Below are 25,458 nucleotides of genomic sequence, written 5' to 3' on the forward strand. Positions count from 1 at the left end.
TCTGACGATTCTGAAATAATGGGAGAGCCAAGCTCTACCTGCAAATGGACCGGGACAGAAAGAGGAGCACATCGTGGATGAGAGAAGATAAGCCAGGTTAGAGACATCGCATCGCACTTAAGCGTTAAGCGAGTGTGACCAGGACGTGTCCGCCGGAGGGGAATGATGACCGGCGGTCGAGAGCGATTCTAGAGTGGCAGCCAAAGGTGAGGGGGGGGAAACCTGACCAAGAGGTAGGGTTGCAATCTTTTGAAGTACAAAAGCAAACGTTACCACGGGAATAAGAAGAATATCTCACAACACTGGCAGGGAAGGGGATAACTTAATGTTAACGGGTTTACTTAAGTGCTGCTGTAACCAGGACATTTAACGTCGTGGGAAGACTTTACAGATCTCCCAGGATGGCCACCTCATGAAGAGGATGATCCTGGGACACCAAGGACACGTGGCAATCCTAACGAGAGGGAGTCCACCGCAGTGATGAAGGAAGCGATGAAGGAAGCGATGGGAATCGACCGCGTGCGTGCACGAGCCGGAGCCGGACTCCGCCCGATCATCGCGACGCCGCGACAGATGGCGACGGCCCCAGAGAGGCCTCCATCCAGCAGTGGATAGATCATGGCTGATGACGACGACGACGATGACCGTGCCCATCTACACCTCGGCCCGGCGGGCGCTCAGAGACTCGCCTGCATGGTCTCGGCGGCGTGGGGATTTCTGGGGGATCCCCGCAGGGGCATCGTGGTTCGACTGTAGGGCAGTGGAGCATGGGCCAGAACCAGGTCTCCTCTCGTCATCTCCTGCCTCCGCAGGCTCTGACGCAGTTCCAGGTTCTCCTTGCTCATTGTGCTCAGCTGTACGTGGGAGCGTGCGTGTGTTTGCATGGAGGTGGGTACGTGTAAGTGTGTGAGATCGTGCGAGCGCGAGTGCATATGCGTGAGAGAGTGTGTGTGTGTGCGCGAGTACGATTGCGTGGGTGTTCGCGTATGCGTGTGTGCGTACATATGTACGAGGGTGTGTGATTTTGTGCGAGTGTTCATGTGTGTGCGAGTGCGTGCGAGTGTCGTGTGTGTGTGAGAAAATACAAATGAGAAGGTAAAATCGCACAACAATAAATGCATTCTTGAATCAAATGTCCAACCCTGATTGTGAAAATTCATCAAAGCAACGGAATGATGTATCTGTTTTCATTGGCCACAATTTGATTTTTTTTGCCATCAATATTTATGTGAGTGTGTGCCAAATGTATAGCGCTACGAACCCAATAACCCGAGTTCAAAACCAACTCGCAGCCAACACATCTGAAGGCGATAGGGGGATGTGCGTCTTTGCTGTCTTTGTGAGTCTACGCGAGTATGTTCGTACGTGTTTGGGGAGCGGTGACGCAGTGGTTAGCGCACTGTGCTTTGTACCCGGCAAGTCGAGTTCGATTACCGCTCACAACCAATGTCAGTGGTAAACATATGAACTGGTCCTGGGCTTCCCCACGGTTGAACGGAGCCTTGAATGAGTACCTGGTGCTGCTGTGTGTAAACATTAGCACTGGAGAGACAAGGGCAGCCAGGCGTGGTGTTGGTCACCCACCCACCCCTCCTTTATTAGGTGCTCGCTAACAGCCCTCATCTCAACATTTTATTAAACTACAGCTCTAAGGGAGACCTTTGTTGTGGCTGTCTTTGCGAGCGTACATATGCGTGTGTGTTAGTAAGTGTGCGATTTCAACGCAGGTTTCTTTTCATTCCATAACCGGGACGATCTGAACGAATTGACAAAATAAGACAGGTTTTTTTTTTCTCCAGCAGTCATCGGTGATCGGGCTGCCAAGACCGTCAACTCGCGACGCTTGTGAACCCCACTGAATCGTGGGCTCAATCCACCGAAACACCCCCATAATTCACGCCCAGCCATCTCTCCCACTCACCTCCCAAAAGGCACTTAACAAGCTGAATCAAGTGTCCCTGACCTAAAGCATCCAACGCGGAGACGGAGCGATGGGCTCGCCCCATGTGGTCCGTTATGTCGCGTGACCCTCGGAGGGGGGGGAGGGGGTGGCGACGGCTGGGGGTGGCTTCCATCCGGCAGTGGATCGACCATGGCTGATGATGATTACGTAAATACCGGGCGTAGGGCTGGGTGGCGCAGTGGATAGCGCACCGCACGAGGAGCCTGGTGAACCCGAGTTAAATTCGAAGACAGGGCTAACATCGGTGGAGCGATATATGAAGAGAGGTTATGGGTCCCTCCTCTTGCTAACACACACTCGACCACCGTGGTGAAGTATAGTCAAAACAAGTCTGATGACTGTCACGGTGTGGTGCGAGACCTTTACCCGGCAGTGGGTTGACAAAGGTCCGCGCATTTATTTTAAAAATGTCGATAGCAACATAGTTAGGACACAAACGTCACGTGCCTCTCAGCTGCCCCCACACGCACCTGCTCGTTGAGCTGCTGGGTGACCTGGATGTGAGACCTCAGCCGCCCGTGCATGTCCGTCGCTACGGCTGCCTTCTCAGCCAACTCCAGCTCCTGCTCGTGCCTGAGCAGACACACCGTAGCACCGCACCGCTCAGAATATTGTTTTCATGCTGAAGGAATCCGATGAGCTATAAAGCTCTTCTTAACAGACATCTAGTAGTTCCACAGGTGGCGGCGGGGCTCAGATGAACAACTCGCAACCGCGAACCCGATTTATAATTGGTTTCTTTTGGGTTACAACAAACGATACAAAAGCGCAATAGGATTGCTGGCCCAGGGCACGGCACGGCTCAACACCAAAGCTTAATAAACTTATGAGGCTCAACTCGGCACACGGCGGAGTGAGCTGTCAGCTGCACCTGCTGTTGCAAAGCCACAGCGAGTGCCAACTCTGGCAGTGACTCCACCCAATACTCATAGGCTCCGCCCACAGCTCAGGTAGCTCCGCCCACAGCTCAGGTATCCCTGCCCACTGCTGCAGTTCTGCCCACCACTCGGGTAGCTCCGCCCACTATTCAGGTAGCCCCGCCCACCACTCAGGTAGCCACACCCACTTCCCATGTAGCCCCACCCACTACTCATGTAGCCCCGCCCACTATTCAGGTAACCCCGCCCACTACTCATGTAGCCACACCCACTACCCAGGTAGCCCCGCCCACTACCAAGGTAGCCACACCCACTACCCAGGTAGCCCCACCCACTACTCATGTAGCCCCGCCCACTACTCATGTAGCCCCGCCCACTACTCAGGTAGCCACACCCACAACCCAGGTAGCCACACCCACTACCCAGGTAGCCCCGCCCACTACCCAGGGAGCTCCGCTACCTTTGCTTTGCATCATGAGTCGAGGGGACAAAATGCACCCCTCGACTCGTGCGGCACACTGGAACGGACTCTCCGAAATCACCGCCAGCTGCGACGTCTGTCGACTGGAGTGACGACGCGACGCACCGCCAGCCTGCGCCGCCGTACGGCAGCCGCCCGCCAGCTGCTTGGGACGGACGCGGCGCTTGCACGCCACGTCAACGCGCGTTTGCAAACGCGCGCGTGTCGCAGCGGTAAAACGAAGTTTCCAATGGTAGGATTTGACGCGATATTGTTTGCCTGTAAAATGGGGGCATTTTAACGAGCGGGCTACTCATTGCATTTCAGATTTTATGCTCACCGCGTATCATCAAATTCATCATCATTATTTTTACAACGCCTGTCAAAAAGAACGCAGCGTTCAACAGCTAATAGGCTCATTTGCTAGACGACTGGGCACTTTAGAGCGGCAATTGTTTCAGGGCAAATCTTCAGTTTGCACACTTAGGGTAATTTGTGCCTTCAAGGGCTGACTTGCAGAGCTGTGCTGCTATGTGATGGCCTTATGTCTTTCGGTTTTTTTTTTGCGCGTCCCCATGTGGCACACTGGGCGTGCCGTTGGACCTGTCAGACTCTGTGCTTTCGTCTTTCGCATTTGGCCGATCTGCGTGTTTCTTTTGCATTGAACGCACCCCCGGAATTTGCACGGAGTGCTCTTGCCAATAACATCTGGTAATCCAGCAACCTTTGTTTAACAAGCCTGACTCTGCTGACGAGACACGGGAGGTTGAAACCCATCCAGAGTGTGATCTCGTAAACAAATGCCGCGTGATGATACTGTTTCGGAAAGCGAAATAGACTGATGGACTAAAACATATCTTTACAAGCAGACACACAATGGAGTTCTGCTTATATGTGCGGCAGCCTATGTGTGACCTCGTGAGATCTTGGAAGCTAAGCAGGATTTGAGTCCGGTTAGTGCTTGGATGGGTGACCTCCATGCACAGTAGGCAACAGCCTGTCACCTGCTGGGCCATGTTGCGGGCAGCAGCGGATAGTGTGGCAAAAATCTATCGCTGTCCTGTACGTCTACGCTCTCCGCCTTCACCAACCTGCAGTGCCCGTGGCGTACGTATGTATGTTGAACTCTTTCGCAGCGTACATAGCCAACCCTGCTAATCGAAGGTGCGCCGTAATGATCAAACAACCCCCACGACCCGCATGGCGGTAGGGGAGGCCCTTATCCAGCAGTGGATCGGCAAAGGGTTGCATAGACAAACGTGGCCTGCGGCCACACTTAATAAGATTTGGCTTTGATGGGCCGGGCTCGATGAGAGACGGCACCAGGGCGCTGCGGAAGGGACCCACTCTTGTTTGTGAAGTCGCGAGCGAAGCTGCGTCACCACGGTCTCCTGCCGCTCCACCTCGGCCTGCGGACGCACGCACACACGGACGGACGCACGTGCGCACGCACGTCAGACTCGGAAGTAGTCACCTGACGATTGCGTGCCCTCTTGCTTTGGCGAAATCGGCCGTTTATCAGGATCTGAGGGTGAAGCGTTCCAGCGATTTGAAATGCACGGATTGCGTCGGGCTCGCCGCTCTCCCCGGCGGTGGAGGGGCAGCCGGTATCGACAAATCTTTCAGCCGGGCGGCATCATTGGCAATCGATCGATCAATAAAAAAAAACATTTATTTATAGAGAGCCTCTTCATGGGCAATCTCGCATACAAAAAAAAACAAAGTGCCGCACTCACAAACGCAGCAAATATGAAAGCATCGGCCAGTCTGGATATGGCTCGCTAAGAACAAAGTGTTCCCTAATAATGAAGGTCAATAAGAACCCGGGGCCAATTGCAATCAATTGCACAGCACTCGTGCAGCGATTAAAGGACACAAAGAAACTTTTTGTTGTCGTTGTTGTTGTACCTCTGCGGTCAACAAACCCATCGACTGTTCTTTCGCAACTCGGGTTGCTATTTCTCCCAATTTAATCAAACTCAATTAATTTCCCGGTCACCCGCCAGCGCGTTGTTCAAACGGCCCGCGATGTGTCAACGTCGTGAATCGTTACGTTTTGCAAACCCACCGATGTGATTTATTGTCTGGCGAGCGGACGGGCGCCAGAGAGGGACGCGTTTTTTGCCTTGGGAACCGGGCCGCGGTGAGACGGGCCGTGGCGGTGGATTGTGGGTAAACATGCAAGGCTACGGTTGTGGCACGGTAACGTTTTGAGCAAGGGAAGAAAATATATTTCAACGGAAAGATCGTGGAATAAGGCGCGGTTGGTGCCACCACCAAAAAACTACCTTAAATATACATAAACTACGTAAATATATTTTTAAAACCGTTCAAATAACCCTTTAAGAGTTAAAGACAAATAATTTAAAGCAGGAGCTAATGAAGTAATGTTATGTACATTTGAAATTTTAAAGATAAAAATAAAGCAAGCACCTAATGTAGTGCATTTCTACGGCCATATCCGATCTGGTTTTATCCAGTAACTTTATTCAAATTCGTGATTGTCATAATCACAATGACCTCTGTGCCTCTGTGTCAAAACGGTAGCGCCCATTAGCGATGCGTCACCACCACCACCACCTTTGCTCGCTCCAGGTCGGCCCTACAGCTCTCCAGCTCGCCACTCAGAGCGGCGTTCTTCTGCGCCAGCAACTGCACGGTGTCCTGTAGGTGGCTGTGGTCGGGACGGGGAGGGGAAAGGTCGCAAGGGGGTGGGGGGTGAGGGGAGGACAGGAGGCAGAGGTGAGAATGTGCAAGCAGGTGTTGTGAGCATACAGGAACGCATGCGCGGAGTTGGCGAAGCACACTTGGGCGGGTTTTTGTAAAGTTGTGGGCGCTGCGATAAGGAAATCGCTTAACAGATACGCTTCTGTGGCCGTCTGGAATGCTCTTCCTTCCGATATTGCCACTGGAGCTGTGCACTTTTAAATCATCTAGAATGAAAACTAATTTCTTTGGAACTGCTTTTTGGTTTTTGGTTTAGTTTGTTGTCCTTCCCCCGCAGCTCCGGTTAGCATGGTTGGCGAACGTACGATGCGAAAAAAGTTGAACATACAACCATGGCTAGCCATCGAACAAAGACGGTCAGAGCATCGCGCGCTTTCACATGTGTCTGCGGCCGTCTGGAACGCTCTTCCTTCTGATATTAGGAAGCCACTGCAGCTATGCACTTTTAAATCTAGATCGAAAACTCATTTCTTTAGAACAATTTTGATGTTTCGTTTGTTGTCCTTCCCCCCCCGCACCTCCAAGTAGCATGGTTGGCTACGTATGGTGCGAAAAAAGTTCAACATACATGCATAACATCAACATTTAAAAGTTTGCCGTGAAATTTAAACAGGCCCGCTCTAGTCGCCCCACCCGTGGAACAGTAGCGTTAATTGTTCAGCGACGGAGTTAGCGATGGTGTGCAAGCATAACTGAAAATTAAACTCGCCATGTTTTTTCGTTAACTCTACCTTACAGTGAATATTATGCAATAGGCTGATAAGGCTCAATTAATTAATTGTTAGCAAGAAGAGCTTTTGCCCATAAACGTGAGCCTGTTGTGTATTTTGTTCCATCCCGTTGTGAGCAGGCGTGAGTGAAAAATACTATTTGTCAGTTCTACAGTCCCCACATATGTATGGGAAAATAAGAGTTTATTTTGACCTATTTATTATCTATCTATCTATCCAATCGTGGACCAGATTGCTGTTCAATCACAGAGCTTCTTTAAGTTTCAGTTGATGAAATTCTAAGGAGCTTTGCTACTTTACTTTTCCTGCAGGGTTAAGGTGTTCGGGGTTAGGTAGAGTGTTAGGCTTTTCCTGTCTGCAATCTGTCAGTGCAGTAGTCTTGGCCCTTTTTTTTTTAAAGATAGAGCAGAGAGAACACGTGTCGATTTGAGGTGGCCCACGAGCTTCAATTGCAACCCAACGGCCGCCCAGGCCTGCGACGATAACGGTTAATAACGGCGGGCGGCAATAATAACGATGATGCCCATTAACGATGACACTGATTGAGCACGATTAGGGTGGCCGACTATGACATCCGATGGCACAGAGGCGGGGGGGGGAGCGGCGGGGGAGGTGCAGGGGACACCGCTCCTGATTGATGCCGTTGACATTGGCGAAGGTCACCGAGCGGTACGGTACGGTGGTGGTGGTGGCGGTGGCGGCGGTGGATGCATGGCTGCCACGGACCCCGCGCTGCGGTGAGAGATAACCGCGGGGTGACCGTGTGGCGCCGAGCGACGGGGGGGGGGGGATTGGGCTTCTTACTCCCTCTGTGCCGTCAGCGCGGAGATCTCGCGGCCCTGCTGCTTGACTTGGCCGCACAGTTGCTCGTGAGCGCTCCTAGGGAGACACGCGCGAAGCCCGGCGCAGGCCACACCAGGATGGGCAACCCCTTCTCGCAAAGCATCCGGTGCCACCCACGTGCCTGGCCTAGGCATCATCACAATGCACCGATGTGTATTCGCATAGCCCGTCGGTCAAACCACTGCTGGATGAGGCTCGCCACAGAGCCGCGTGGATTAACTTGAGCACGTTTCGCCACGCTGGTCGGTTAGGGCGATTGATTTGGCTGTGACTGGCCTCTGTTCGGTAGCGCCTGGCAACATCTGGTGTGCACGGCGATCGCCCGTCCAAGCACCGTCCAGGCACAACCCTGCTTATGTGATCTGAGAAGATCGGGTGGATCGAGGGTGACATTGACATATCGGCAATGACACGTACAATCGCACTGTATCTATACCCCAACCTAACCATGCAAGCATGCACACAATACTACTGCTGCGTCGATGTTCAAGATCGTGCTCTATAGCTGTCGGATGTGTGTTCGGGTCATACCGCGCGTTGTTCGGCATGTCCGACGTTTCGCTCCTCGTGCTGGGAGCCTCTTAAGGAACCAGCTTAGTTGCCCAATAACCAACCAAAGCTCCCAGCACGTGGGAAGAAACGTGGCACATGGTGTTGAAGCAGCAGGCGAGGTACATTCGGGACCCCAGGGTCCCGCCATAAGGTTCACATGCAGCCACCTGGTAATCTCTCCATCTCCCGAGGATTGTTACGCAATAACGCCGCACACCCATCTATCGGAAGCTTTGAACCTGGGTGGGAGTGTACGAAGGCGAGATCACGATTCTCAATGTCCCCCCAATAGGACGAGTCACGTGGCAGGTCGCTCACGTGTGTCCGTAAGACTGGCTCACAAAGGCGCGCTTATGCACACACACACACACACTGGGGAAAATGGCCAAATCGGATTTGCGAGGCATGCCAGCGTCCGGCGTGGCCAAAGCGAATCACCAAGTGATTAATAGTCTCCTGCGCATCTTGGACACATGCACACAAAGACAAATATCCCCCGTATAGCCTTAACAGATTGGTGGGGCAAGTGATGTTAGCGAGCACCTATGAAGGTGGCGGCTGGCCAGCAATACGTCCGGCCGCCTTTGTCTCATCGGTAGCGATGCTAACAAATCGCACCAGGTACTCACTTGAGGCTGAGTCGGCCTAGGGGAGACCCGGACCAGTTTGAATGTTCGCCACGTATGGCGAGTTAGTGCTGACCGAGTGATGCGCTAAGCGTGGCGAGTTAGTGCTGACCTCTGCTGGCTTTGCTCCACACTGCGAGCGCCTGGCAGTTCGAGTGCACAACACTCCGTACATATGAATACGCTGAACTGAGGGTGGCGTTTAATAGGCGTGCATCTATTCACCGCCCCGTCAGCCGTTCTCGATACCATGAAGGCCGGCGACAGTGTGGGGAGGCCTTCACCCAGCAGTGGAAAGCACAAGTGAGCAGACACGGCATTTAGCCGGTGCTGGATGCTCGCAACAGATGGGCCCACAACGCGGACGCGTATCTGACATCCAGTCGCGAGCAGGCGCGCGACCGTTTGCCCACGGCAAGAGATGGAGGCGACTTCCGAGCGTCGATCCTGCTCGGCGATCTGCAGCGCCGTTGCGACCCCGAACGCGCCACTCGTCCGGACACGGGCACAGAGTTTGGAGGCGGCCGCGTCGTGCGACATTCAACAGACACTCGCTTTGCACGACCGACGGCTCGGGCGCGGCGGACACGGCGTCTTGCCGTCGGGTGTCCGCGTCAGTGCGCGCGTACTTTGCGTGTGTGCGCACAGGGAAGTTTGGTGGGGGGGGGGGGGAGGTTGGGGGGGGGCACGTGATGCGACGCCGAGAGAGCGCCGAGCGACGCGCTCACCTCTGCTGCGACAGCCAGCCCTGCACGCTCGAGATGACCTGCTCGCTCTCCTGGTGGAGCCGAGACCCGTCGCTCCGTGCCGCCAACAGCTGCAAGAGTCCGCACGCATCGCAGGCACCCGGCGGTCAACCTTCACGGGCACCGGTCAATTACCGCCACCCACCTTCACTTTCACCCCCCCCACCGTCAATCAATCAATCAATCAGCACGAGCCAATGCGGTGCCGTCAATCGAACGTCATTATCCCCATCATCCTTCAGCGCGCATCCATCGCCTTCGCAACGAGCATCAATCATCATCGACCGCCGGCCGTTATTTTCACTGTCGCCCACCCTTGAGTTAATTCGTCAGCGTTAATTTTTTTTTTCGGTGACGGCGGTGACACCCAGAAGACGACCGTCGGATATTTGTCAAAACAAAATTTTTGCCCTCGCCAGCATCGGCTTGACACGTTTGTCTAAACGTAGAGGGCGCGGAGAAATTGGGTTGCGCCAAATAAAAACAATGATAATAAACTCGGTTTTCCACCATAGTGCAATTCGCACAAAGCCCCAAAGCATTTTACGCAAAGCTTAAGTGACGGAGAAAGCCTGTTGTGAAGACAGGTGAGTTTTAGGACGTGGTTTAAAAAGTGTAACAGACTCGGAGATTTCCCTAACGCACCGAGGAAGGAAATTCCACAATCGTGGAGCCTGACTGCAAAAAGCTGTCTCCCATCGGGGGGGGGGGGGGCGTGAGAGGGGAAGAGCGTGGGGGATGGGGGGGAGCAGCATGGGGGGGGGGGGGGGGAGCGTGGGGGATGGGGGGGAGCAGCATGGGGGGGGGGGGGAGCGTGGGGGATGGGGGGGAGCAGCAAGGGGGGGGGGGGGGGAGCGTGGGGTGGTCACCTCCGCCTCCTGCACGCGGAGCTGCTCCCGGGCCCCCTCCAGTTCGGCCCTCGACGCCTCCAGGCGGCCTTCCCTGCTCGCCAGCTCCTGCGCGACTCAAGCGAGAGCGAGAGTGGCCTAAGGCCGGGTTTCACCGCGGGCCGAGCGGTCGTTTGGCGTCCGAGCGAGCCGTAGCGCGACGGGGAAATGACGCGTGGTCAGGATCGTGACGACGCAGCTCGCAAGTGCGCGACGCGCGACGAAACGCGTCGCTACAAATCGCTGGGCGGGTCGACGCTTGAAAGTGGCGGACGTCTCGGCTGCTATCAAACGGTTGAGGAGACGTTGCAAGTGATCTGGTCGCACGCAACTCTGTTGCGCGACTGGTCGCTCAGGTGTGAACCTGGCTTAAGACGAAATAATCGATTCAGGGATGAAAAATCCTAAGAGGCAGAAATTCATAATCGAGTTTTGTTTTGGGTTAGATCGCGTAAATATATAAATGTGTCGTTAAAACCCGTCACCACCCGACACAGCCAACTAGTAAGGGTTGTCACCTAAACAGAACATGCAATTCGTCACAGGCAGGCATTCACAACGAAACTCAAAAATGCTTATTCATTAAGTCCGAATAAAAGATGTAACAAAATCAACTCTTGATAACCCGTGGTAACGGATGGGGGGGCTCAGATAAAAAGGAAACACGGGTGATGCAAAACAAAAATTAGGCTTTAAAAACGTATTTACTGTTTACCGATGAATAATCGGGGCGCAAACGTGGAATGTGTCGTCTGTTTTCATTGCTTCTTAAAGTAATCTGCCTGCCGACCGCTGTGCGGCGGTGAGCGAGGAGCAACGAATAAAAATGAAAGCGGTGTGCGAGAAAAAACACTCGCCAATATTGACCAAGGACGGTAAAACCCTCAATCCAGATAACCGGGCCACGGATAATCGGGGTTAACCGCAGCTCGTTCGATATCGGTTCGGCAAAGGGAGCAGGTTGAACTACGAACGGTACGCCTGTGTGGGTGAGGGCGAGAAGGCGATTGCTGTTTGGAGACCCCTCACCTGCAAGCTTCCCTGCTTTGCCTTTTCCAGTTGACTTTCCAGCGCTGATATTTGCTCTTTACAGCTGGAAACCTGCGTGGGGTCGCGAGAAGGGAAAACATAAGGGAAAACAAGTAAACCCGTAAAAACAAAGTTTTTCACTATAAATCCTTTATATGCGTGGCGGCTAGAGTCTTCTCGTCCTCTGGCTTGAGATGGCTACCACCTATGGGTCAGATGATTGTCTGCCAGTATTAAGCAATTGGTAATTAAATATTTAATTTGTTTTCCCTAAACAGTGTAACATTTTGGGAATTATTTTTCACGAACATTAATTGTCTCGCACAACGAGTCTGTGTGGAAAATGTCAGCTCGATTGGATCACGGAAAGTGGGTTCAAAAACGACCGAAAGATTTGCACGGTCGTAAGCAAGCAAGCACGCAAGCAAGCAAGCGAACTTAATATAAAGGATTTAAAAAACGGCTAATTAAAATCGCTGCATTCGTCAACGTGAAGCGCCTCCGTGAAGCTCTCCCGTAGTTCGTGCCCAGGGACTAGGTGGATTGTGGCGTCACACGACCGGGAACGATGGTGACATCGTGGGAAGGCCTAAATCCAGCAGTGGATAGCAAACCGCATGATGATTCAACGCGCCAGCAATCTGATACAACTTGCATGTCGGTGTGTGTATGCATGTGTGGGGATTGATAGTATAGTGGCTAGCGCACTGCACTGCAAACCTTGCGATCGCGAGTTCGACTCCCGCTCACGACCAACATCGGTGCCGAATGTATGAGCCGGTCCCGGGCCCTCCCCAAATTCGGCTCAACCTCAAACGAGCGATATGTAAACACCGGCATTGTGGGAGACTGAGGCGGCCAGGCGTGGCGCTGGTCACACACCACCTCGCGGCGCGCCGTACCGGTCACAACTGGCGCTCGCCAACGGCACTTGTCCCAACAAGAATCATTTCAAGGCTACACGGGGTGGGGGGGGGGGGATCTTTGACTTGCGAGTGTGTGGTCGCGCACCTCCTCCTGCTGCTGCTGCGCCTGCGAGCGGCACTTCTTGAGCTCCACCTTGTAGCGCTTCACCTTCTTGTCGTGCGCCGCCACCTCCGTCTCCAGCTGCACGAGCCTCTCGACGGCCTGACACAGCTCGGCGCGAGTCGACTCCGCCTCCGCCTCCTTGCGCTCGAGCTGCGGGAGAGCGAGAAGGGGAGGGGGGCACCGCAATAGAAATCTTTATACCGGAGAGGAATCCGATGAGCCGTAAAGCTCTTTCTTCACAGGTGTCGAGTAGGGGCACGGGGTCAGAACGTTACAACGGCAAACGGTATAAAAAGCCAATAGGAATTGCAAAGTATACGTAAGCAAATCACAAAAAAAATACAAATAAAGGTAAAAAAATGTTTTATTTTACCACGTAAAGCCCACGGGCCTGGCTACAAACGATAGCTCAACGAAGTGGCTTATCGCACGTAAATTTATCGCGGCCAAATAATATAAATATTCGAAATGCATGTTCATAAATGTGGCGGAAAGGAAAACGGAGGACCGGGAGAAAAAAATCCACGCAACCACAGGGAGAACATGCAAACTCCAATTGTACAGCAGGCATCAGGCTCGGGATCAAACCCACGACATCCTGCATACCAGGCGAGGAAGATGACATCACGCCGGCGTGGTGCCCCTTCAATAATTAGATAAAAACCAGAGAAAGAGGTCACCGAGAGTAGGCTTGCCACCTGTCCTAGTTTTTGTGACCCTAATCGAGCATCATACTGGAGTCGGTGGCGATTGACAGCGAAGTCATCTGCGCGCTGGGCAGCATGCCTGCCTTGGTTTTCCCAGAAACGTCCGCTTGTTACATCACAGAGCGCCCTCTGAGATGCCTTGACGTGACGTCTGTTCCCCACTGATGAGGCGGACATCACTTCCGCCACTTTCCAACAACGCCCCCTACCACACTGGGCATCTGTGAAAAGGCGCTTGATCGCTCATCGGATTCCTCCAGTACAATTAAATACTCTGATTCTGGAATAATGGGAGAGCCGAGCTGTACTTGCAAATGCACGGATGCAGAAAGAGGAGCACGTGGATGGGAGGCGCTACCCAGGTGAGAGACATCGCATTGACTGAAGCAGTGCTCAGCTAAAGACAGTAATGACAGTCAATCCGATATCTTTCAGTCTCAGAGCTTGAATTTATCCCAGCGAGCACAAACGCACCCTTAATTTGGAGACAAACAGAAGGGCAACATCAAGAACCGGTGCCGCTAAGTCGGCATGCGTGCGTGCTTCACGTGGTACCTGGTGACCTGGGAGAGACACGTGACGCCAGGGCACGCCGCTCCGTGAAGGAGCACAAGGAAGAGCGGAGGGGACACGGGGAGGCGTGGAGAGGGGAGGTGGACAGAAGTGGGCGGTGGTGGGGGGGGGGGAAAGACGGGAGGAAGAAGGGAGAGAGCCCAACTGGACGGGGGGGGCGGGGTGGAGTAAGGGCAGGACGGGTGCAGCAAGGTCAACACGAGGTGGGAAAACAAATTAAGAGGCACAGAAAGGAAGGGCGTATAGATTAAGACTTTAAGCTGTGTTCATGAAGACAAATCAATCCGCAGAAATTATATCAACAAGGATCAAAGCGCGTGCGTTATTGAACAGAGGCCCCCGTGAAATGAAAAAGTCCGGGCGGGGTGGAGTACGCCCGCGCCTGTACGGTGCGTTGAACTTCTTTCGCGCCGTACGCAGCCGACCGTGCTAATCGGGGGATGCGGGCAAACTCGGCGCTTTTAGAGAGATGACGTTTGGCGGATCGCGTCAAGATTTGCGGGCCCTCTCAAAAACCAGCGTGGATGCGAGGTGACCGAGGAGTGCAAGCGAGTTAATGTACCCCTCTGTGCAGACCTGTGTTATACCCCCTTGGTATGCATGATGTACTCGGATTTCCTCCCACATGCAAAGATACTTTTTATAATGGAAATGGCAAAATATCCAAACTTAGGACTCTCCTGAAAAAAAGTCTTGAGGCTCGGTGAGACTCGTCTGGATAGACAAATGGCAATATTGATTCTAAATGTGGAGGGAAAAACCGGAGGACCCGGAGAAAATTCCACGCGGCCACGGGGAGAGACACGCAAACTCAGGGTCAGGATCGAATCCACGACCTCCTGCATACCAGGTGAGGTGGTTAACATCTCCTAGCCACCGTACGCGTGGAGGTGACGCGGCCTGGCGGCAGCGCGTTGACCGCTCGTTGCAGAGGTTCGAAGTTCAATTCCAGCGGCCGTCCTGGTTAATACCGCGGGTGCACCAGCCGTTATAATACGACACGCCACCTGCCTTACAGTGGCCGTCTTCACGGTGGACGTTGAAGATCACGCGACGCTGTTCACGCAAGAGTCACCTCTTGGTGTGCTGGCATTGTTGTCCAAATTTGAAATATTCTTCCGCAAATTACTCAATTGGAATTTAGGCTCGCAGATCCAACAAAGGGCTACAGAGCACGGTGCTGGAATAAAAAAAAGCATATCTTAGTCTAGCTAACATATCCAAGTAGCTTATTAGTTTATTTCTGAAATGGGAGAATCTCAGCGATCGGGCAGAGTTCTTCAGGCATAGAGCGGTCCAAATCTCAGGGGCAAGGATCGAAAAACCCCGAGCTCCGAAATGTTTTTGCCGAAATCGATCATCGCTCCCGACTGGGAAAACTTGGCACCACCCGTAAATAAGCAAATTAATAATAACAAATTATTAGATCTCATCTCTCCCCCCCCACCCACCGCCCACCTGCTGCTGCGTGTCGCGCTGCACGCCGCGCACGCCGGAGAGCTCGCTCAGCAGCCGCTGGAGCTGCCCCTCGCCCGCGTGGAGCTCCCGGCTCCTGTCCCGCTCGGCCGCTAGCTCCAGCTCCAGCCGCGTGACCTGCGAGTGGACAGCGACGACGCTCGCGGGGTTTCTACGCTGTCCCGGCCCCCCCATGGGTCAAAAAGGTCAAAACGTCAAAAGCGATTTCTTCCTCCGCCGGCCGTTGAGGAGGGTTGCTCATCTCCTGTCTTGCAGCCGTCAGCCAGTGCTGGGAAAATTCCACATTCCCATGGCAGGGACGGGGCCCTCGACAGGACAAATGCTCCATTGGAACCTCATTTGCCAGTAAAAATATGATAATTGTTTTTTTACCCTTCTATCTGGCAACAAAACTGACACCTTTTTTACGCCTTTTGCGCCTTTTGGCGTCATCTGGTCCAACCCATGTGAGACTAGGCTCTAAGGAAAGCTGTCTCGGGTGTGGACCAATCAACTTCAAGGACAGTGCACATTATCAGAGTTATGTTTTTTGTTTGCATTATGACTGCAGGTATTGTGGTCTATGTAAACATGACTCCTTGTAAAAAAGGTGTCAGTTTTGTTGCCAGATAGAAGGGTAAAAAAACAATTATCAGGACAAATGCTGTTGAGTTCCCCCACGAAGCGGTGGGTGCTGTGCCCATGCCTGAAGGGAGGGTCGGCAGGCTGAGTCGACACCCCCCCCCCACCGCAGACCTTCCGATTGCGAGCCGCTCGCTCTATCGCCGAGCCACTTGGCTGGCGGCCGGGCAGCGGTGGCGCGGGAAATAAACAAACGGAGCAAAGAGCTTAGGGCCCCCAAAGAAACACGAGGGCCCCTCAGGATTCATTATCAAAAATTGGATTCTTTCAAATGTCAGCTCAAATTGAAATCCTAATGAACGGAACAGAATCGTTAAAAAAAAAAGACAATTAACTTCTCTCTTCTGTACGTTGTCTGCATTCAACGTCTCTTGTTCTCACCACATCTTTGTTTTGTTAACATGTCTCTTACCTATTCCATCATCTCGCTAGGATTTTATCAACTGAAGGAGGGGGCCCCAAAAATAACTTCTGCTTCGGAGCCCCAATGGGTTAACACCGCAAAATGCTATTTGAATGTCACCACCAGTTGTGTACGGATTGTGTTATTTATAAAGTAATATACTTACATTTAACAGAGCATCATGACAATCATCATACAAATTCATTATCTTGTCATCGTCATCATCAGCATCAGCCATGATTGTTCCATAAGCCATCATCATCTCTCGCGGTCATGCGACTTGACAATCTCTCTACCACCTGCTTCCAAGCTGATTTCATCGTTCCATCTCTGCAGTGGACATCCTCACCATTCTAAATGTATTACAAGATTTGTGTCACTCCGTCACTATGCTTACACCTCAACAACAAAACGTAGTGCAAGGATGAGCAATTTGTGGAAAAAAAAATCGAAAAAAAAAACTTCTTTCCAACTTTTAAGAAACAGCTCTGTGACATCCACTTCTGTGGACCCTACTTTAACAACAGTGGCAGAACAGGTGGGACAGTGCTGCCCCCTACCGTGCGAAACAGCGTCACGTGTAGTGATCTCAGAGGTAGCTCTGTCATACCCCGCCCGCTTCTGCGTGCCGTCCTCTTAAACACGAAGTGGCGCCCCGCTCTTACGACACCGGTGGCGCGCGAACCGGGACGAGGGTTTGTGCGGAAAGAGAGAGGGGAGAGGTTCGTCACGGCGCTGACCTCGTGCAGCCGCCGCTCGGCCAGCGCCTGCGCCTCGTCGACGCGGGACCGAGCTCGTCGCAGCTCCGTCTGGGAGCCGTCCAGCGCCCGCCGCGCGTCTCGCCCCTCGCCTTGGGCCCTCTCCAGCTGGGGCGGCGCGGGACGGGCAGGGGACGAGAACGCGGCCGTCATTACACGGCACCGTGTTTCAAACTATCGTAACGGTCGTTACTGATCAGCGCGATCGTTGCGGATCAACGCGATCGTTGCTGATCTATACAGTTATCATTACACGGCACCGTGTTTCAAACAATCGTAACGGTCGCTACTGATCAGCGGGATCGTTGCTTATCAGAGCAGTTATCACTAAGCAGCACGATCATTACTGATGGGCACAATCGTAACTTATAACTTATCAACGTAACAGCATGTTCACATCAACATACACGTTGATGTTACGTTCAATCACGAAAAGTCTTAAGCCACTCGTGATGAGCTTTCTCGGTCAGAATGTGATCAATACATGTGCACATGCAAATATGTTTCATGATTTTTCCATAAATCTACCACTACGTGACCGAAACCAAAAGCCAATTTGGACAAATTAAATATCACGATCATTACTGAACACAATTTCACCAAACAACAAGAGTCTGTGCACAACCACTGTGGACTTCCAACAAAGCGGTACTTATTTTATCAATCCCAGTGAAATGATGGACAATTAATCTTCACAACCTACGTGTTTAAAATATTCCAGCATTTCGGCAGCCATGGTCTCTCTCCTCCCGACTTCTTCAGAACTTCCTGGGGCGCTTAATTCCACTGGGGGTACCACTTTGTGATTTCCCCAGGGAGGCATTCGCAGACGACGCGATAATGTTGCTTGTAAATTGGAAACGCTGGCATATTTTTGAAGCGAGTCCCAATCCCGCGACACTCTACAGCACTCGAAGTGACCTGGGAAATCGGTAAAGTTGTTCGTGGGAAAATGGTTTCGTGGGGGCTGTTAGTTGGTGGAAACATGACCTGAAATTTCACGGCGCGCAAGGGGTCAGGAGTTGTTATTTGTCAGAGGGCCTCGGCAAGGACCTTCGGGCAGGTCTGGCCAGACATGTCGGTGCGCTCGTGAGCGACAACGGCACCGAGTACGAGCGTCTGTCATATCATTTATTTATCCAGGGAAGTTTCAGTCTTGCCCAAGCACGCTAACTTTTACCAACAGTCTATGTGTCTCTAGTTTGGGGATCCTCCGATCCATGTTCTCCTCTCACTATCCCCACCATCACTACTCTCAGCAGTGGTGGTAGTGGTCGCAGCGGGCCTGGTGATGGTGTTGGCTGTGATGGTGGTGATGGTGGTGGCGGCAGTGGTGATGGTGGTTATGGTGGTGATGATGGGGAAAGGCATGGTGGTGGTGGCGGTGGTGGCAGTGGTGCAGGGAAGGTGGCATTGGCTCTTTTGCTGGTGGCAGTAGTGGTGGTGATGGCAGATACCGTGGTCGTGGCAGTAATTGGTGTGGTAGTGGCAGATATGGAAGTGGTGGCAGTAATGGGTGTGGTGGTGGCGGTAGGTGTGGTGGTAGCGGTGGGTGTGGACTAAGTGGTGGCGGTAGGTGTGGTGGTGGTAGTGGAGGTGCCAGGTGTGGTGGTGGTGTTGCTGCGCTACGAATCCTGTCCCCTGGGTTCGATTCCCGCTCACAGCCAACACCAGTGACGATTATCTGAACCGGTGCTGGGCCTTCCCTAGATCGACTCAGTCTCAAATGAGTACCTGGTGCGGTGCGTAAAAAAACATCGCCACTCGGGAGTCAAAGGCGGCCGGGCCCGGTGCTGGCCACCAACCCCTTCACGTGCCGTGCCGGCCTGACGGCACTTGCCCCAAAAAAGTCCTTTTAAGACTACACGGGGGGATCTTTGTCTTTGTTTCGGCGGTGGGGCGATGGCGATGACGGTGGCACCTGCTTGCCGGCGTCCTGCAGGCGGGCCGCGAGCGCCTGCGCGTCACCTTCGTGCCGCGACGCCGTCTCCCGCGCGACCCCCAGCTCCGCCTGGAGGCCGGAGCTCCGCTCGCGCTGCCGCTCCAGCTCCTCCCGAAGGGACGCGATCGCCTCCGCCTCCGCCGCCAGCTGAAGGTGGAGGAACGAAAGCGCACGGACGGTGGCCGTGAAGGGTCACGTTTTGCCGAGGAGGCCGGATGTGCTATGCACGTACGTATGTTTAAATTATTTAGCACCGTACGTAGCCAGCCACGACCGTCGCTGCCGAGTGTGGTGATGGTGGCGATAGTGGGAAGAGCACATGAATAAGAGGACCCAAACTAGAGACATATTAATTGTTGTGAAAAGTTAGTGTGCTTGGGCAGGACTGAAACTTCCCTAGATGAATGAACGATGTTATAGACGCTCGTGCTAAGTGCGGTTGGCGCTCACATTGGAGGACAGAGCGCTGATCTTGGCGACGCTGAGATTCTGGGTTTGAATCCAGGTAGCTGCCTGTGTTTAAACTGGGTCCTCAAGTGGAGTAAGTTGATGGTCTCACCAATGAATGCACCAATTTTTTTAATATATTCCGCCTAATTTGGCTAAATTCCCACTCTAAAAATAAATAAATATATGTTGGTTTGGATGCCATGCGACCAACGTTTTCTCAGTTGCAGGGTGCATAACAAAGTGTGGCTTCCTACTGTGTTAACCAGAGGTCACCTGGAGGAATCTCGGAGGTAGCTCTGTGGTATCCGCTTCTGCGTACCGTTCTCTAACACATGTGCGAGATGTGCGAGTGCGCGAGATGTGCGAGGTGAGTGCGTGCGTGAGATATGTCTGAGGTGAGTACGTGCGTGAGGTGAGTGCGTACGTGAGGTGAGTGCGTACGTGAGGTGAGGTGCGTGCGTGCGTAAGGTAGCGCGCGGACCTGCTGGTGCAGGGCGGAGAGCTGCTCACGCGTCTCCTCCAGCGCCGCCCCGCGTCGCGCCAGCTCGTCCTGCAGTCGCTCCGACTCGGCCAGCGCGGTGCGGCACGCGGACAGATCCCCCTCGAGGGCCTGCGCTCGCAGCCTGCGGGCGAGCCGTGACGGCGTCAACGCTCTCGCCGCCGTCGCCGTCGCCGTAGATTTAACAACACACAAAGGTGTGTGCAGGTGGAACGGAAGCTCAGACTTATCCCGAACACCAGCTCAAAAGAACTGAATTGTGTGGCCATCTTGTCAGTTAGACCACCGACTCGAAACAGTTGAGAAAGCCGTGGCCATCCCGAGCCAGCAGCAGTGAAACGGACATGACTGTAGACCAGTTTCATCATCATTGGGGCTCATCAATACAATGCAGTCACCAATGTTGACTGTTGCCGTATGCCTTGTCCACATGACAAAATAGTAACAAATTTATGTATTTTGAGTTGGTGTTCTCGTTAAGGCTGTTGTACACACCATACTGCACACTTTTTTGCGCTGTTAAATATATTTATTTCCATCCGCCATTCATTTTTCTGTTGCGATGGGTTTTCTCATCATTTACAGATTCGAGTCATCAACAGCCTCACTGATTTCTTGTTGCGATCGCTTCCTGATTCGGATCCCCAGCCGCAAAAGGTAAGGAAAGGGTGGGGATTGGGGCAGAGTGGGCAGAACGTAGCCCAGCAAAAGCCTCAAGGCTCGTGGAGTGTGGGGACACGGACCCAGGCCACGGTGCCATTCCTGGGCCATTCCTAGGCTGTGGCAGCCAGTTCCCAGTGGTCATTGAAACAAGGCCCCGTGTGTGCGTGCGTATGTGTAAGAGACTCAAATGAGCACCCGGTGCGGTGAGTCAACATCGCCACTTAGGGGTGACAAATATGACCGGGCGTGGTGCCGTGCCGGCCTTCGTAAGTACACGCTGACGGCACTTGCCCCAACAGTCTGTTCAGGCTACCGGGCGGGGGCGGGGGAATCTTTGTGAGAAATGGCGAGGCGCTAGACGGACGCGGTGGTCACCTCAGGGCCTGGGCCTCCTTCTGGCCGGTGGCGAGGCTCTCGAGGGCGGAGCGCAGCTCAGCCTGCAGGCGGCGCTGAGCCTTCTCGTGGCGCACGGCCTCGGCGACGCGCTCGCCCAGCTTGTCCTGCGCCGCCTGCAGGCCCGCCTCCATGAGCGCCCCGCGCTCCTGCTCGCGAGCCATCTCCTGAGCTGGGAGGGTCAGACAACGACGACGACAACGATAAAAACTTGATTCAAGATGGTGAAAAAAGAAAAGGCCTTTTTACCCTTTCCGGCGATAATACAGTAGGTGTTAGGGCCTTTCGCGACTAATATTGGGTTAGACATTGTATCACCACGGGTAATCAAGAGTTGATTTTGTTACATCTTTTATTCGGACTTCATGAATGAGCATTTTTGAGTTACGTTATGAATGCCTGCATGTGACGAATTAGCATGTTTTGTTTACGTGACAAACCTTACTAATTGGCTGTGTCGGGTGGTGGCGGGTTTAACGACACATTTATATTCAAGCGATCTAACCAAAAAAAAAACCTATATTATTAAGGTGTTGAGATGTTCGGACACCAAATAGGCACAAAGTGCAAGGCATCAAGTCTGCATTAATGACAGCTGCTTGTGGTGTAACATTGACCTTTAAACTGATTGGCCAACATCAGACCCCCCCTCTCCTTTCTGGCCTTGGCTCTCCACCAGTGTTAGACCAGAGAAAGGCAAAATGCAAACAGCACAAAGGCGATGCAAATATCAAATCATTAATAACTCGGGATGAGCAGCTATTTAACTTGACTCAACTTTGCTTGGTTTAATGCCTTGACGACGCTGACAAGTCAGTGCGTGGTGGCGTCCCGATCATTACCCGCACCTCCGATTATCCCGCAACCTCCGATTAGCACGGCTGGCTACGTACGGTGCTAAAGAAGTTCAAGGTACGTACACAAATGGTTTCCAACGGTCCCCCGCTGTTCGTGGCAAGCCTCTTGTCCGCTTCGGGTAAAAACAAGGCCTGGACCCAAGCAGCGTGTGCAGCATTCGCGTCGCAAGCGAGCTACTCACCCATCTCGCGGTTGAGGCGCTGCGCCGCCTGCAGCTCGGAGCGTGAGCGGTCGCCGGCTGCCTTGGCGGCCTCGCTGTCGGCACGGAGCCGGGCCGCCGTCGCCCGCAGGTCCTGCGACTCGGCCTGGCGGGCGAGCGCGTCGGCGTGCAGGCCCTCGGCCTCGGCGCGCCACCCCGCCGACTCGCGCTCGGCGCGGTCCGCGCGACACAGGGCCTCCTCCGTAGCCTGGCAAAGGGAAGCGGCGGCACGCGGAGAGACGAAGGTACCGTTGTTTAGTCGCGGCTGTCGCCCGTTTGAGCAAGTGCTGTTAGCGAGCACCTATTAAGGCTGGCACAGTGCAGAAGGGAGTGAGGTGTGGCCTTACCAACGCTCACCCGACCACGTTTGTCTTTTGTTGTTTGGCACGATGCCCAATGTTCCGCTTCCTGAAGAAGTAAAGTCTCATTCTTGCTATGTTACAGTTTTTAATGGTTAGCGACTGTGCTGGGCCTCCTCACCTTCTCCTTGTGAAGGCAGAGGTTGCGAGTGTTCACGACGTCCTCTTCCAGCACGAGGATTCTGGCCACCGCCTCGGACGCCTCCATCTCCAAGCCGTGAAGCCTGGCCTCTCGCCTGTCCGCCTCCCCAGCCAGGGAGTCTCTCTCATCGGTCGCCTGTGCCAGTTTGGCCCCTTGCTCCTCCAAGGCCTTTGTTCGGGCCTGCAGTTCAGCCTTCACCAATTCCAATTCCTGCCCATCGGAGACATCCATTTGTGAAGCAAAGACAGTGTTTGGCAAGTCAAATAAATGTTGGCACAAATCTGACACTCAAAGCGCTTACACATTTGTGAAACGAAGACATGGTTACATGACATTTGGTCTTCATAGCAGGGACAATGGATCTCTCTGCTATGACGAAGTGCCATTTCCCAAAACGTCCCCTATTTTTATATATTTTTGTTCCTCTTGAGGCCATAGTGTTGTTGACGAATGTGTTGAGTTCTTATTAGGCGTGCTTGTGCACCTCTGCCAATGCAGTATGACGCGAAAAATGTTGTTCAGCGTTATATGAAAAACGAAGGTGTCATCGCTGACGATAAGTGAGCATCGCGTACATCGAATAGCTGCTGTCCTATTGACTGAAAAAAATGGTAATTGAAGACCGTAGTGCGACTAGTACTGCCGTTTATGGCGCCTTACCGGCCATCTTCCGATACGAAGCCAAGGCATGTTTGTCTCATTGCAACAGCTGTACCCATTCGTAAACGATCCCACGATCATCACACCTGTTGCCCCATTTCAGCTTCATTATTTGACGTCACCTGTGCCTACATAATCCCTCTCGACACCCTCTCAACACCGCACATGTCTCTCCACGTAAAAAAAAAAAAACTTTCAGCAGATCTGCCTTCACAGCAGCATTCGACTCGGTCGGCAAACTCCGCGCCGGCTTCGGACTTTTGGGTTCTCATCTGCGCGGCCGCGGGGGTTTTTCCGGTTGCGTTGGTCACCGTGAGCAGCTGGCGCGCACGCCCCTGCAGGGCTTCGTGCTCCGAGTCGGAGTGCGCGTGCGTCGCGCGGAACGCCTCCGCCGCCGTCCGCACCCGCAGCAGGTCCTCCTCGCACTCCGCCAGCTGGGGCCGCCGCCGGTGCCGTCCCCGGCGACAACGGAGGGGGGAGAGAGAGAGAGACGTTTGTTAGTTCCGTCCGTACGTAACGGCGGGCCGCTAGGACTCTCTTCACGACACACTCGATATGGAGGGAATCCGAGTGTGAACGTAGGACTCGTCCGATTGGAAACCGGCCAACTTGAGCTGCTGCCTGAAACTTGGACATAAAGGACTATTTGCGAATATGCAAATAGTTTTTTTGCTTAATAGTCATCTATCGAATGCCATACCGCTGATTAAATACCTAGTGCAAACGTAAGTTGGAAAGTGTTACATAACTGATAAGAAAGCATTATTTTTCATCCTCTGTTACCCCTAAATAAATAAATAACTAGATAGATAAATTGATCTACTCGCACACGTGGATTTTCTCCGGGTGCTCCGCTTTCCTCCCACATGTACTCAATAACAACTTAATACATAGAGGACCTCAGAGCTTGGGCAACTGTTGATAGCGCCGGCTCACTGCCTGGCTGCCGTCCCGCTCGTCTGCTGTTCCACGCACCTCTGAGCCGTTCTCTCTCTCGACGAGGGCGAGCGAACACCGCGCGGCCACACGAGTTGAAATTCTTCCTTCACTCGCGATTTCTTTTCGACGCGTGAAAGCCGCGCAACAGCGGGCAGAGCCGGTGGGCGCCACACCCCCGCCCCCCCCCCCCCGCCCCCGTACCTGCTGCTGGCTCTGCGCGAGGCTCTTGGAGAGCGCGATGGAAGCCGCGTCGCGCGCGCGCCCCACGTCCCGGCTCTCCGCTAGCTCGGCGCCGAGCACCTCGGCTCGCTCTCGCAGCGCCTGCGATCGCCGCTCGGCTCCGTCCAGCTCCGCCCGCGCTCGCTCCAGCTCCGCGCCCAGTCGCCGCTCCATGTCCCTGCCCCTGGCAAGCTGCGGAATCAACGCGGGGGCACGGGGCAAAGCGTTGCGACGCTTTCAAAGCGAGGTTGAAGAAAGCGTCGGTGCGACGACTCTGTCCGTCCGTGTCTGCTTAAGATAATCGTACGCGGTTGTATGCTTTTACGCCGTCGCTAACTCCGTGCCTGAACCATTAACGTTACCGTTCAGCGGGTCAGGGACTAGAGCAGCCCTGTTTAAGTTTAACGGCAGCCGTTTAAACGTTGAACTTCTATTGCACAGTACTAATCAGAGGTGCGGAACAAATATCAATAGAAAGTTCCGTGACTTTTTGTTTACAAAAGAAAAAAACGGAAACATTTATCAAAGGGTATCGCAAAACATGCCAAGGCGATAACGTCATTGTGTGTGCCACCATCTGGTTCCACAGCTTCAAGCGTACCGTTCATACTGCTAATTAAGTACTTTCAAGGACGAATGCAATTTCGAAAGCGTTCAGGAATCCACAGATATACACGATTCATCTTCCTCGTTTTCGTGTCAGCTTGTAAATATGCATCACCCGGAACGCATGCAATCTCGAGAGATATCGGAAGCAAAGCAGGCGTCGAGGCTGGACAGCGCCTAGCAGTAGGCGGGCGCGGGGTCACGTTCACCAACCCACACTGATGACGACGGTTGAGGGGGGTGGGAGGGGGGGGCGAGTTGGTCGCACCTCAGTCCCGAGTCGCTCCCTCTCCTCCTCGAGCTGGGCGAGCCGCGCCTCCAGCAGCGCCGCTCGCTGAACGACGGTGCGCTGCTCGCGCAGAAGCTCGTCGGCGTCGGCGCGGGCCGCCCGCCCGTCCTCCTCCGCCGCCTCGAGTCGCCGGCGCAGCTGCGACGACTCGGCGTCGAGCGCGGAGAGCTCGGACGCTTTGCACGACGCCTGCCGATCGGGAGGACGGCGACGTCATCATTGTCACCGTCA

At 53.6% G+C, this 25,458-nt stretch overlaps 1 protein-coding gene across 1 annotated transcript; it reads right to left on the reverse strand.

The window, feature by feature from the left end:
- Nucleotides 1-677: 677 nt before the first annotated feature.
- On the reverse strand, nt 678-25,421 carry LOC144946752 (uncharacterized). Its single transcript, XM_078875881.1, has 19 exons — nt 25,207-25,421; nt 24,315-24,524; nt 23,486-23,608; nt 22,494-22,724; nt 21,996-22,221; nt 20,939-21,128; nt 19,883-20,024; nt 18,931-19,098; nt 16,992-17,117; nt 15,210-15,344; nt 12,454-12,621; nt 11,443-11,514; nt 10,396-10,482; nt 9,509-9,597; nt 7,564-7,638; nt 5,882-5,975; nt 4,649-4,710; nt 2,434-2,536; nt 678-854 (listed from the first exon to the last, which is right to left on the reverse strand). Exons 2-19 carry the CDS (start codon nt 24,504-24,506, stop codon nt 678-680), a joined length of 2,460 nt encoding a protein of 819 aa, XP_078732007.1. The 5' UTR covers nt 24,507-24,524; nt 25,207-25,421.
- Nucleotides 25,422-25,458: the final 37 nt, after the last annotated feature.

This window comes from Lampetra fluviatilis, chromosome 42 (assembly GCF_964198595.1).
Source record: "Lampetra fluviatilis chromosome 42, kcLamFluv1.1, whole genome shotgun sequence".
Classification (NCBI taxonomy): domain Eukaryota; kingdom Metazoa; phylum Chordata; class Hyperoartia; order Petromyzontiformes; family Petromyzontidae; genus Lampetra; species Lampetra fluviatilis.